Source organism: Parasteatoda tepidariorum, chromosome 5, assembly GCF_982258835.1.
Source record: "Parasteatoda tepidariorum strain Cologne lab strain chromosome 5, Ptep-v5.0, whole genome shotgun sequence".
NCBI classification, from domain to species: domain Eukaryota; kingdom Metazoa; phylum Arthropoda; class Arachnida; order Araneae; family Theridiidae; genus Parasteatoda; species Parasteatoda tepidariorum.
In genome coordinates this window covers 52,258,559-52,273,593 of record NC_141759.1, presented here as the reverse complement: position 1 = coordinate 52,273,593, position 15,035 = coordinate 52,258,559, and the positions used below count along the sequence as shown (strand labels likewise).

The 15,035-nt window shown below is 27.8% G+C and overlaps 1 protein-coding gene and 1 long non-coding RNA gene across 5 annotated transcripts in view; one reads left to right on the top strand and one right to left on the bottom strand.

Annotated features, from left to right (window-relative positions):
* Nucleotides 1-15,035, bottom strand: part of LOC107452837 (serine/threonine-protein phosphatase 4 regulatory subunit 4) — a 43,207-nt gene that overhangs the window by 20,636 nt on the left and 7,536 nt on the right. For 2 of the 4 annotated variants that reach the window (XM_071184960.2, XM_043047253.3), the window contains exons 3-12: nucleotides 14,837-14,927; nucleotides 14,608-14,752; nucleotides 12,588-12,661; nucleotides 12,302-12,408; nucleotides 11,274-11,381; nucleotides 11,060-11,181; nucleotides 5,984-6,091; nucleotides 3,363-3,469; nucleotides 3,196-3,273; nucleotides 2,673-2,792 (exon numbers count right to left, since the gene is read on the bottom strand). In XM_071184960.2, the coding sequence (XP_071041061.1) occupies nucleotides 2,673-2,792; nucleotides 3,196-3,273; nucleotides 3,363-3,469; nucleotides 5,984-6,091; nucleotides 11,060-11,181; nucleotides 11,274-11,381; nucleotides 12,302-12,408; nucleotides 12,588-12,661; nucleotides 14,608-14,752; nucleotides 14,837-14,927 (1,060 nt within the window). Of the gene's footprint in view, nucleotides 1-2,672; nucleotides 2,793-3,195; nucleotides 3,274-3,362; nucleotides 3,470-5,983; nucleotides 6,107-11,059; nucleotides 11,182-11,273; nucleotides 11,382-12,301; nucleotides 12,409-12,587; nucleotides 12,662-14,607; nucleotides 14,753-14,836; nucleotides 14,928-15,035 lie in introns of all 4 variants that reach the window. The other 2 variants (XM_043047252.3, XM_043047250.3) reach the window with 1 other exon arrangement.
* LOC147809349 (uncharacterized) lies at nucleotides 7,406-8,550 on the top strand. Its single transcript, XR_015433721.1, has 2 exons — nucleotides 7,406-7,545; nucleotides 8,407-8,550. It is a non-coding gene; the product is annotated as an uncharacterized LOC147809349 (long non-coding RNA).

The window sequence follows — 15,035 nt, the reverse complement described above, 5'->3', positions numbered from 1 at the left end:
ATGTGCATAATTTGGAAAATTTTTTAATTTCTACTGTTTCTAAATAATTTGTTCAGAAAAAAATTACTGATTATGCATCTGCCTAATTAGTAAGTGTTAATAAATTCATTGTTTACATTAGTTTTGTGCGCTCTTTTAATATTACATTGATATTTTCCCAAATCTAGATTAAAAATATAATATCAAAACTGAAAATTGATTTTTCATACGAATAGTAATCCCAATGTTACGAAATAATATTTGTTAATGTTGAAAATTCGTAATATCGGTATAACGAATTTTCATTATTGCGTAGAAATAGCTTCGGTCCCATGGAATTCGCTAAAACGGGATCCGACTGTACTTTATTTGCCCGGAAAATAATAACATCAGTCATGGCTTAAAAATAAATATTTTAGAAAACAATTTCTATAACATACGAATTATAGATAACCCTGGTAGCAGAAATCCTCCAGCACTGCAGATTTATCACAGCTTCAACAAATTATTTTTCACAACAGATTTTTAAATTTAAATAAATAAATGGATAAAAAAAATGATAGCAAAAAAACTGAGAATGAGTAAAAAAAATTTAAAAAAAAATGCTTTATCCATTTTTAATTTTAATTTATGAAAAGTAAGGATTAGCTTTCCTTTTTTATAAGTATGATTATATAAAAAAAAATAGACAATTTTTTAATGTTGAATTTCTTCATTGTTTTATTTATTTGCAAAGTACATGTAATGGTAATAAGTTTCATAAGAATAATTCATAAGCATCTGTATTTTCTATTTTTTAGGCAAAATTAAAGAGTGATTATATAAAAATAAAATTACATAACATAAAGCTTTTGTGTATAACTTTATATTTAATATCTTCCTAATTATGCTAAATACATTAAGTTTAATTTTAGATTAAAAATGGCTTAAGCTTAATTTTAGATTTAATTAAAAATTAAATTTAATCAATAATAAGCTTAATTCTTACACTAATAACCTCTGACTGCATTGAAGTCACAGATAAAATCTAATTTTGATTACAATACTGCAGATTAACACTGGAAATTCTGCTACCATTTAGATAACCATATAAAACTCATATACAATCTATAAAAATTCTAACTTCAAGTTAAAACATTTTATAAAAAAAATTTTACTCAATAACTTCATAGTGGACTTAGAAACTTCTCTGAATGGTCTTGTAAAAAAGAAATCAAGAGCTAGACATGGTCAGCAAATACTTTTTGGAATACCAAAAAAAGCACCACTGTCCCGTGAGAGCAGATAAGCAGTGCCATTTTTGATGTTATCCTTTTAACGGGTGAAAAATCTGTCTCTTGCATACATTCACTGGTTGATTTGAGAAGTTTACAAAGCTACCTACTGCCAAGCTGACAGGAAATTTCACTACTTCATGACAATGACTCTCTTTGGACCAGAGCTTTATTGAACTCTTTTGGCAGGGAAGTTTTGGACCCCCTCACCTTTCCTCTCAGACCTTGCGCTGAGTGATTTAAATTTTTTTTCTGATATTTCAACCATCATTTTGGCGGCAACCACTACTACAATGACGAAGATGTCAATACGGCCGCGATTATCAGAGCAGGCAATTGAAGAATTTGAAAATAAATGTGCTACTTTAAAATTTTCTTTCATTTGATTTCCATCTTCAAACTTAAAAAACAGTCCTCGTAGTTTCAAATTGTAAATGGTTACTAAAGCTGCATTTTTCAAGTTTTTGCAATGTTTTACGTATTGGTGGCTCCTTGAGTTAGGCCTGTGGGTGGCTAGTGATTTATCTTTCATCACATAAGCCACTAAGACCCACTGATCGCATGGCAAGTGATTTCTTTTAATGGGTAACTTTGTTCATTAAACACTCATACCGAAAAACATTGCAAGAACTTAAAATGAGAGGAACCATTTATTCGGCACTATAAACACAGGGTGCGTAACCAAATCTTTCAACAAAAAATAAGCACCTTTTCAGTATTTTTTAAGCACTCAAAAAATATTTTTAAGCACTATATACATTAACAAAACGCAAAATAATTTTAAAAGACTTTTAGTGATCATGATAAAATAACTAGCTTCTGACAAAGAACTCTTTTCTTGATTACATTAGCCATTATAAAATGATGGAGATTTTTCTGTTTGATATCAGAGGGTCAAAAATGAAGCCTGAAATTGAGAGTATCTTTCAAAATGCAAGAGTTGCACATGAGAGTGCAATAATCTCACCGAACCCAGCTCAGTAGACGCACATGCGGACTCCCAAGTATTTCATCAAATCTGTAAAATGATTGGCGCTTTCATACGTTATGGACCGACGGTACGCCGAAATAGATTATGGTTGAATGAATTGTGAAAACGTTGAATAGAACAATGAGAAAATCTCGCTATTTTATAATACGTGCGAAAATCGATATGGTAAAGAGAAAAAATCCCATTTTGGAAAAAGGAAAATTAGAAGCACTTTTTAAAAACACCCAATGAAAAAAGCACCTTTAAGAGCTTTTAAAAAATGAAAATAAGTAACTTTAAGTACTTTTTAAAAATGCTACGAACCCTGAAACACCATTGACGATGCAAAAGTGCAAAAGCTTTGAAACATTCATTTGTGCTAAATCTGTATAATGATTAAATTAAGGTGCTATGACAAGTCAAATGATAGAATGAATTTTGTTTCATACCTCATAAAAGCCACATGCCATTTTCTGTCTAACACTTTGATATGGATCAAAGCATAACTCCTGAAAAGTGGGATACAGTTCTTCTTCAAAAGATTCAATTCCAATGAAGAGAACCATGGCCTGAAAAAACATGCAAAATGCAATCAGTAACTTTAATTGATAATACACCATAAGATCTATAAACTGCAATTTTCTATATACTACACCACATTAACTTTATAAGCTCTAAAGCAATTCAAAATTTATAAATTTGTGGAATTTTCTTATGCTCTTAATAATTTAAATTGTTTTCTAAAAATAAGGGAGAGCTGAAAATAGTTCTTATAGTAAGCAAACATATCCCAGTCACAGTTGACAGAGATTGGTTTTTGATAATTTCACATTTCTTCCGCTAGGCTTTAATAATGACTAATCAGAGTATGATAATGTTTCTTTTTAATTCATTACTTATAAATTTTAAAAGTACTAAGTACCTTAAATAAAATTTTATTTAAGGAATATACAATAGCAAAATAAAACGTACCGGAAAATTGTAAGCACAAGCTTTTCTACATTCTCGATAACGATCTTTATTGTCAACTGCAGGTAACAAGTCTGGCAACTGTAAAATATGTAAGATGGTATTTGTCACATGGTGAACTAAACATACTTTCATGATAAGTTTACCAGTGAAAAATATAATTAAAATACCGGACTATAAGAGGGCGGACTTCTTTTTTCTTTGTTAGGTAAACCCAGCTTTGCTAAATCTTGAAAAAACGTTAGAAACCATTGCTTTTGTGCAGATGTCAGAATATCTGTAAAAATAAAGTACAATACAGTTCATCAAATGATAAATATTGCAATAAAATAAAAAGTATTTGAACATAAAGAAACATAAGGGAAAAAATGCAATAAAATTAATATAATGAATTAGGCAGATGTAAAATAAAACTGAGTGAATCAACAAAAATAATTGTAAATAATTTTTAGACAGTTAAATTATTTTAAATATGAACAGTTTCGTATTATTAAAAAAAGTAAATACTTTACAAAGCATGTAACAGGCTATCAAAACATAACTAATAAACAATTTTTCTGAGATCCAGTAAATAAAAAGGAATATTTAACTAACTAGCTATTTCAAAGAAATAAATAAATATTGCAAACAACAATTAAAATTTGAGAGAATGTTCTCTTTAAATTTCAAAAAATAGTTTTACATAAGTCTAGCAAAAATATAAAGGAACTATTTATTTAATGTTACAGAGACAACAATTATGGACATAAGATTTAGATTTATTTAAAACATTTAAATTTATAGGAATAAAAATTATGTTAAGTTTAAACTCTTTAAATTAGATAAATTATTAAGCACAGAAAAAAAACTTCTAGTAGTGCTTTATCATTTTTTTAAAAAAAAAATATAGAAACAAAATAATTTTTTGTGCTATACATAATAAAAATATATACGAGGGTTGCTATTTATATTTCTGGCCTTGGCAACAGTAAGTGTTGCTAGGCGACCGCAGACGATTTTAATCGAAAGTTTGATATTTTTAAACATAGCTTCAGCAGACGATTTACCGTTATAGCTTCATTTGTGTTGTTGACAGCAAAATGAAAAGTTCTTCTCTTTCAAAAAATGGAATTGAATCGTGATTATTTTCGTGCCATTATTTTTCATAACTTTCGACGTGGATTGTCAAGACAAGAGTGCTTCGATGAACTTAATTCTTTATTCAGCGATAAAGCGCCATCCTATAGCACTGTAAAAAATTGGTATAATGAATTTAATCGTGGTTGATGTTCGATCCAGGACGAATCCCGTGCAGGTCGTCCAAAATCCGTTGTTGTGCCAGAAAAGATTGATGCTGTGCGTGAACTGATAAAGCAAGATCGTCATGTGACATACCGTGAGATAGAGGCGTCTTTGGACATTAGTATGACTAGCATCAATATAATATTGCATGAACATTTGAGCATAAAAAAAATTTCGCGTTGGATCCCGCATAATCTGACAAACGCTCAAAAAAAGGCTCGTGTCGATTGGTGCAAGGAAATGTTGGAAAAATACGTTCAAGGTACATCAAAGGCTGTGTATAACATCTACACAGGTGACGAATCATGGATCTATGCATATGAGCCGAAACAAAACAGCAATCAACTGTATGGGTCTTCCAAGACAAGGCAAAACCAACAAAAGTTGTCCGAGGAAGAAGCACATCGAAACAAATGATTGCCTGTTTCTTCGGCATTAACGGTCATGTGGCAACAGTGGCGTTAGAGCAAACCAGGACGGTCAATTCTGAATGGTACACGGCCATTTGTTTGCCAGAAGTCATAGGAGAAATTCGAAAAAAAGCAGAAGAACAGGTGAATCATTCTGCATAATGACAATGCGAGCTCTCACACATCGACTCAAACAAAGGCATTTCTGACGGAGCGAAAGATCGAACTGATGGGTCATCCGCCGTACAGCCCTGATTTGGCACCTAAGGACTTCTTCTTATTCCCACACATCAAAAATAAATTACGTGGACAACGATTTTCGACCCCCGAAGAAGCAGTTTATGCATTCAAAACGCATGTTTTGGAGTTACCTCAATCGGACTGGAAAAAGTGCTTTGAAAATTGGTTCAAAAGCAAGCAAAAGTGTATTGATCATCATGGAGAATATTTTGAAAAACAATAAAACCAATTTCGATCCTACATATTTGTTTTTTTTTCATTATTAGGCCAAAAATATAAATAGCAACCCTCGTATCAGTTAATGAAAGTATTAAAGATGAAAGTATAACTTGTGCTCAAAAGTATACGTCTAAGAAGCAATTAAAAAGCATCGTTATTGAAAAATGAAGCATTTTAAATATTTAATATGGTAAAATTAGAAACATTTAAAAATTATATACAAATTTTAATTCAAATTTTTTTGGCCCATTTTCTTGAGAATGTTCTGTAATCATCACTTTCAATATACATTTTTAAAATCTTTGTGAAAAATGAAATAAAAAAACTTTACCAAAATCTGATGAGTTACAACTGTGAATGCATTTTTAAGCTTCAGGTAGCAATCAAGCAGGTTTTGATATTTTTTATCCCTTCTTCCATTCAGATTCCATTAGCATTTTTCTTTTCTTTTTTTCTAACTAAAATATTAACTAGCAATTCCCAATGTGCATATTTTTTACCTTCATTGACAAGGATTTTAAAAATATATATGAAGGGTAGGGATTACAGAACACCTTGTATAAATCAACTACTATCTCAAAAATGAGATAAGATTTGAAGAGATAAAGTAAAATGAACCAGTTATTAAAATATATACTTACCAGCTAATCCACAACATAAGCGACCAAGTTGCTTGGAAACTACAGGAAGTGTAGAATCTTTAGAACAATATGAGTTTTCACATAATTTTTTTACCAAGGGTATAATAGCTTGAGTGCATGTATCTAAGAAACATAAGGAAATTGTATTAAAGTGCCTAACAATTATTTTGCTGCATAAAAAATATACATTATAAAAAGCAAAAAGTTTGCTTTTACTTACCATACAAATTCCAAAGAAGATGCAGAAACGGCAGAGAATAGGAAAAGAAAGAAAAAGCTTAGGCAAAGTAAGCAATAAATGCAAGCAATAATAATATGAAAAAAAGAAAATAATGAGCAAATGAATTGAAACATAAAGCTTACAAAGCAACATAAAAAAAGCCAAAACAATTAAGAAATAAAAATTTGCTATAAAATTATTGAATTGATTCAAAAAAATATAAATTGATCTTAAACACAAAACATTATATAAATGTTACATTTATTAAATAAAGATAATTTATAATAATTACTTTTTTATTATATTGAAATAATAAAGTTTCCCAAAATTTGCTTTGATTAGACTTGTCAATTTTTTTTATTTGAATATGAAACATTACTTACTCTTTAGAATATTAAACATTATTCTTGGAATTCATCTCTTTTCGAATCTTGCTTATTATTGATAAAATAATACAACATAAAAATTACAATAGCTACTTCATTTTGTCCAATTATATTGCATATTTAGATAATAATTTTTTTCTCTCTTCACGTCAGCTTAAAGCTAATAATAATGCATTTAGCAAAAATATACAAAGTTTTCTTCTTCCAATTCAATATTGCATGTGACACTTAGTACATAAACACTTTCGTCAAAAACACATTCAAAAGTTTGAATAATATCATTCACATAAGTAACTGTACTTTATAGTTTAAGAATTTGATAAAATAAACATGAAATCCATTTCAAGAATTCAAACTTAATGTTTGAACTATTTTGAGAAATAATTTTACCATTTAACAACTTTTTTTCTTCGGAAATTTCATTTGGCTATGATCGAAGTTATGATTAAACTGTAAGAATAGAAATTAATTGTTACTTAATATTTTCAAAAATATTTTACTAGACATTTTTCACACACATTAAATAAAACACTGTTTGGTGTAGTATATTATAATGGCTATATCACACGAGAGAAAATATGTGCAACTGCAAGTGTAAGTGCAACTGTAAGTGAAATTTCTCCAAAAATTGCTCGTGTGATATAGAAATCACGGTTGCACGAAATATCTGCAACCGTTCAGGCAATTTCTTTCATGAACCAATCAGATCGTTTGCTTTTATTACGTTTCAATTTTATGTGATGACGTATACAAATGTAAATAAAAATGGCGGCGACGTTGGTGAAGAGTATGATCGGATGAAATTTTTTTATAGACGAAACGGAACAGTTTTTTAGTTTAATAATAACATTTTCTTTAAAATCAAAGCATTAAAAATACTTTCACACGATGAAATAACCATCTCAATGCAGTTGATGTACTACCATAACAGGAACCTGCACATCATTTTAGTATCGGTGAGTATAGTACACTATTTTCTAGATAAATTTTCTTTTAAAATATTTATTTATTTTAAGCTAACAAAATTAAAACTTATTATAATTTGTTCCGATCAAAGTTTTAATTACTTAAAATAGAAATAATTTCTATTTTTATATATGTAAAGATTTATACTGGCGAAAAGCTTTACTTTGAAATATTCGCCAAGCAACTCGCCAAACTTTGTTACATTATTATAACATAAAATATAATAATGATTATATTTCTTTATTTTCAAATTTTAAACTTTATTACTGTTGATTGTAAAAGCATGAGTCCGATTATTTGAAATTTTTTTATTATTATAATTATTTGTGAATTAATTATTTTATTCTTCCCTAAGAATTCTTTTAATTTTTGAAAATCTAAAATGCAAATTTCCAATCTCCTTGTCTGTTTCTACATTCATCCCCTCAATTCTTTTTTTTTTTTTGTGTGTGTGATGATTTACTAATGATACTTTCCTTTTTATTTATACTTCACATTTATATTTTGATACTTAGCTTTTCTACAATGACAGTAAGTATGTAAGTGTACCTTACTAATTTTTCAATATACATAAATTTTTAATAGTCTTCGATCATAAATACAATATATTTTTCTTAAAACAAATTTCAATCCAAACATAAGAACTACAAAACCAAATATACCTGCCATCTTTCATTAGTGTATAGAATAATCTTAGAACTCTAATCAAAATATCTGTCAAACTTAAAATAAGTTTAAAGGGGATACCTAAGGACTTAAATGATTTCAAATTAATGGTATTTAATCTTTCTTATTCTAATAATGTGTTGGTAAAATTTTATCATGAAAGTGATTTCTTTCTTTTATTTCAGATATTTCGTATAATCCTGTAAGGTTTGTCTGGTGAAGAAGGAAAGAGATGAATACTGTTTTTATGAAAGAAATTAAAAAATAAGAAATGAAAATGAATAATGTTCTAAATGTTTCACTTGACAATAAATGTTTTGTTTTTTAAATTGATTCTTGTATTATTTAAAATGCAAAACAAAGCATGTAAAAGTCTGTAACAAAATAATATGATACATAAAAAGTATGTTCTTAATAAAATATTGTTTTTTTTTTCATAGTTATAAATAAATTTTATTTTATATACTGTATATTACAATAAATTTGTCCTAAAATAAATCCTATAATTTTTAATGAAATTATCTCATATCAATAAAGAATGTTTTAAATTTTACAATAATAAATTGTAAGTATGACATTGAAAATCCTCTTATATTTAAAAAACAATTTTACTAAGAAATTAGAAAAAATAATTTTCATAAAAGTGATACTCCTGATATGCAATGTGTAAATGAATAAAATTGATGATCCCTTAAAAACTAAACTAAACTCAGCTGCACAGCCCACAGAGGGCCAAGGCCTTCTGTGCCCATCTCAGTTTTCTTGACCTTTGGGCTCTGGGATGCAGGAGCATTTGTTCCGGTTAGGTAGTCAGCCATACGTGAAACCCCCAGTGTTTAGCTCCCAAGTATGCTTGGTACTCATTTATCGACCCACTGAAGGAATGAAAGGCTTAGTCAACCTTGCTCGGCCCGACGATCGAACCAGGGACCTGTGGCACGACAGCGCGATGATTCTTTAATGCAATGTAAATTAATTTGATGACAATAAAATTCTGACACATTGTAGTATAGACATTAGTAGTATAGACATTATTTATTATGTATTTTTAGACTAAATTAAAAAAATAGAATTGATTTGATAGAACTAATAGTTTTGATGTTATAAATATTTTATGAGCAAAAGGAAAGTCAAAAATTGTATATTTCATACATTAAACCCTCATTTCTTCTAAAGAATTATTTCAAAGGACTATGTTTTTTAATTAAGCCTAAAAAATTAAATTTGAAGAAATGCCTTACTTGTTTAGATAGCAATGTCAGTGGCATAAAATGGTATAAGTCATAAAATTGTCCTTTCTACACATGAAACTTTTATAAATTTTCGAGTAGCTAAACTATTAAATCAGACAGCTTGTTTTTATTCTCATTCGATTTAGCGTATACATAGATAACGATACCGCACTTGCCTAGCTAGCATGTTAGATAGTAAATATATATAAATAAACTATGCTTTTACAGGGTGCGGAGTCAAATTCAACAAAAAATAAGCAACTTTTAAGAACATTTTAGGCACTCAAAAAATATTTTTAAGCACTATGTAAATTGACAAAATGCGAAATAAATCTCAGAGTTCACATGATCATGATAAAATAACTAGAATTTGACAAAGAACTCTTTTCTTGATTATATTAGCCATTAAAAAATGATCAAGAGATTTTTCGGTTGGATTTCAGAGGGTGAAAAATAAAGCCTGAAATTGAGAATATCTTGCAAAATACAGCAGAGTTGCACATGAGAAAGCAAGGATCTCACCGAACCCAGCTCACTCGACGCACATGCGGACTCGCAAGTACTTCACCAAACCTGTAAAATGATTGGCGCTTTCATACGTTATGGACTGACGGTACGCTGAAATTGATCGTGGTTGAATGAATTCTGAAAACGTGAAATAGAAAAATGTGAAAAACACGTTTTTACATAATACGTGGCAAAAATCGACATTCCCTTTCATAAATTTCATTTTCGAAAAGGGAAAATAAAGCACCTTTTAAAAACACCCATTAAGAAAAGCACATTTAAGGGCCTTTAAAAAATGAAAATCGAAAATAAGCACCTTTAAGCATTTTTCAAAAACGCTACGCACCATGTTTTATACCTTAGTCACTCAAATCAAGATTAAAAAAAATTGTCTAAATTCTAGATACTATTTAAGTTCATCCCCCTTTCACCCCCTTATCCTTTTAGAGACGCAGCATGTATTTAAGTCCATCTCCCTTTCACCCCCTTATCCTTTCAGGGACACAGCATGAAATTCAATGATATCTTAATATCATCTCATATTATGAGGTAGAAATCATAATCCTTTTTATACTATGCTACTTCACTATTGGGGAAATAAAGTTTTTTAGAATTTTAATTTGCTGCTGAAAAAAAGACTTAACACAAATACAAATGTAAAAAATTAAATCAAAATCAATCAATATTCTACAGCGTCTGTGATTTCTTTTTCTTCCCTTTACGAACATCGTTCAGAAACTATGATATAATAAAATATGATAAAATAAAATATGAGCCAAAAGTAAAGATAAATAACAAAATGTGGTAACCCAATTACATGCAACCGTTCAGGCAATTAAGCAACCCTTTCGGCAACTCCGAACGGAGGAATTGCGCTTAGAGTTTCACTTACACTTGCACATATTTTTCTCTCGTGTGATAGAGGCATAAGTAAAATTAATTGTTTGTATATATAAAAAAGTTTTTGTAAGATAAATGCAATTGTGAAAATTGATTTCAATGATTAAAAAAAACTTTCAAAACAATCATAAATTTAAAAATAATAAATACTTTTTAAAGTTCATATAAAAAAATTCTATAACTATATTTAATACTTTACCATCATCTAATAGTGGCAGCATTTGTACAACAGTTTCAATACTAGCCAAGCGAACAAAAGTTTCTTCATCATTAGCAAGCTCAACAAGTTCAGGTAAAATGGCACTTTTAGTAGCTTCAAGTCTATATAATGAATACATTTAAATATTTAATCAACTAAATACATCATAGTATTCAATACTACAAATGTCAAAGTAAACAGTAGTAAATCTCACCCTATGCCTTTAGCTACTATGTCCAATTGCCTGCACATGTAACCACGAACTTCAAAATCAACATCTTGGCACAGAGAGAGAACCACAGGTAATACTTCTTTTTTAATTCTAAAATAAAAATAATAAAAAACTCCATTTTTTTACACGAACAATTTAATTTTATTCTGCATTGTTAGTTAATGGTTAATAAAAGGAAAAAATAAAACATGATGTTAACAAATTATAATAATTGCATACATTTAATAAAACTTATTATTAAATGAAAGAGAAAGAAATCAGAAAGAACGAAATCATCCAAATTTTATTAAAAATGTTTAAGTTTAAATTCTGAAATAAGTCAAAAAAATAATGCAAAAATTAAGCTTTATTCATTTTAAATTGGTTAAGGTAATTAATTTAGTTGGTTATGGTATGACAATCTCAATGTAAAATATCATTTCAAATTATAGAAATACTAAAATTACAGACACTTAGATTAAATAATATTTACTTAACAATTTAATTAACATGTAATTAGTGGAAATAACAGTTAATTTAACAAATTGAATAGCATTTACATAAATATAGCATCAAGTTTTTTAAAATATATGGCAAAATTGAATAAAATTTCTTCTAAATTTTATGCATATAATTGAATGTAAGTAAGTAAAATTTAAAGGAATGAAAAATAGATTTGATATATGATTTAAAAATTGAACTATCAAACTTACACGAAATATCAGATTTATTACTAAATAAAAATTAAAAGAACAATATTCCAAATTAAGAAAACACATAGAAAATGAATATTAATAATAAAGAAAACTCATACATTTGCAATCCGTTATAGAAAATATAACAAAAATAATATCTTAACACAATTGTACAAATATCAATTACAATTGTACGAATTGGATATAGAAATAACAAAAGGCATAATAAAAAAATTGTTTTAAAAATTTTCAAGGATAATTAAAAAAAAAATTTTTTTTAAATTGTGCACACATAAAATTCAAAATGCACACACATAAAATTCAAAATATACTTACACATAAGGATCAAACTTTAAACAAATTTTCCCTAAAATTTTACAGCAAAGTAAACGTGAAGAAACAGGCTGAGACATTTGACCTTTGTTTACAGCGAGAGTGAGAATCTACAAAATAATTTAAAATAGATAAACATCTATTAAAAGATTATTTACAAGCATTTGTAAAAATTATGTAAAAAAAAAAAAAAATCATTTCATTCAACTACTTATTTTTGTGCATAAATTTTATTTCACAGAATGTTCATCACAACAATAAATTTTTTATGAAAAATAAACATAATTACTTCTCCTTTTACTATTTCCTTAGGAAGTAAATCAATGACATCTAAAAGGGTTTCCATCCAAGCATTGGCAACAACTAAAAAAAATTAAAAAAATTATTGAACACTTTTAAACCATGGTGGAATGTAAGTTAGACTTTTTTTCTTTTTTTTGATATTATCAATAAAAAAAAGTAAGTGGCTGAAGAAGATACGAAATACTTTCAAAAAATTATGAGAAAATGGAAAATTTTTTTAGATAAAAACAAAATTAGGTTACAAACAATGGCCAATATTTTTTAAAAGCAAAACTAATCTGGTTTTATTACATCTAAGATTTGCCTTTTAACAGCAAATTATTTACATAATAACAATGCACTTTATTTTAACTTCAGATACATCAACCATATTAAATATTTTTGATTTAGTTGAAATTTTTAAACAAAAGTGTTAAGCTATATCAAGAAATACAAAAAATAGGATTTAGCATGTTTTATTAATTACAGTAACATATAAATTAAAGAAACAAACTAATAACCTGTAATAAAAATATATTTGAGAGCGAATAGAGGGCTAAAGAAAAATATTTCAGGAACAAAAAATTTCAAAAAAAAATATGGATTTTTTTTTTGGAACTGTACATATATATATACCAGACAACTTTTAAAAAGGATAAATGGTAAATTTAAAAAAAAAAGTTGTTATAAAGCTTAGATAGTTGTATTAAGAAGAGAAAGTTTTAATAGTTTCCAGTATAAAATCATTAATGAAGCACTGAATCAATATATAAATAAAAAATTTTCATAGTATTGTTGCCAAAAAAAATAACCAGTATTAAGTACTCAATTGAGGATAGATTAAATTGTGCCACATATGAATGAAGTACTATCATTTGTGACTTATTCACACTGTTTCGCTTTATTTACTTCATGCCAAAATTTAATTAAAACTTGAAATCAAGTTCAAAATTTCCATAATCAAATAATTTTAAAGTAGGATTTAATAATATTACAATTTCAAATTGATAACTCAGTGACAAAAGTAATTTTTCTACAAAAGTAATTTAGTCAATGGTATTCCAAATTATCAATTAAACATTCCATAAAACTGCATTGTGAATTGGAATTGATCATTTTTAAAATCCGATGAAAGAGACAAGCCAATAATTACAAAACTCCACCCTCTAAATGATTTGTTACTGCATTAGCTAAAAATAATAAAACAAACGTATGTTCACTGAGTGTATTACCATAAAAATCAATAATGTGAAATTGTAAACTGCGTTTCTTTAAGCCTCACTTACTTCAAACTGTTAGGGATTACTGACCCTAATCCCTAACAGTTTGAAGTAAGGCTACAAGCCTGAACCAAGTATATAACAAGTGGACCAATCCAAAGTTGTATTGAATTTCAAGATTTCTACTAGCATTATTAATTTTAAAAAAAAATGCTGAATTAAAAATTTAAATCTCTTGGTTCTTCATATTGATTGTTTTAAAGTTCACATTTGTATTCGTAGAAAATGGGATGTTCTGAAAGGAATGTTTTTATAAATATTTAAGAAAATCAGGATATTATCCTTTGCTTCAGTCAAACAAAAGTTTAAATTATTTGCCCTAACATATTGAATTTTAAATTAGCATTACATTTTTCTAGATAAAAATAGCCATTTTATTGTTTCATTCAAAGGAAACAAATTGCAGGGGTCTATCCAGGCCGAATTTACTACCGTTTAGCGGTACCTTAACAAATTCAACTTTAGGAAAACACAAATTCAATTTTAGGAAAAACGGTAGTTTCACAAAATACTTTTTCTTAAAATTTCATTTTTGTATCCCTTAAGAAACGATAAATCCATATTTTTGTGTTGATTTGTTAATATAATTTTTAATTTTTCACAAGTTACGTCTAAATTTTCACAAAATAGGTACCTGTCAGAAAAACCTAGACAGACCCCTGAATTGACTAAGCTGTATTTAAAACAATATATATCAATTATAATATAAAAAAATATTTAAGATATAAAACAAGGTGAAATGCTTACCTGGATCTGAACTATCAACACTAGACAAAATGCTCTGGAGAAAGGTTTGTGTGAATGTGTTTACTGGAAGGAGATCTTGATTGAGAAGAGATATAAAGTTCTTACACGGCAACTTTTCTGCATTTTCAGTATGGAAGACATCACTCTTTAAAAAAAATATATAGATATAAATTCAAAATTTGGCGAAACAATATTTGTCGCATATTTTATTTACGCAAAAATAAATAACCTGTGTAGAAGGACTAACACTTGAAAAGCTCTCTCGATCCGAAAAAGATCTTGATGGCTGGAAGGGTTTCATTTTATCCGCGGGATCAGAGCTAAAATGCAAAGCAAGAAAATCAATAATGAAAGTATTAGGCAATTATCATGTAAAAATCTTTTTGATGTTAAAAAAAATAAACATTAAAAAAAATATACTAGTAATT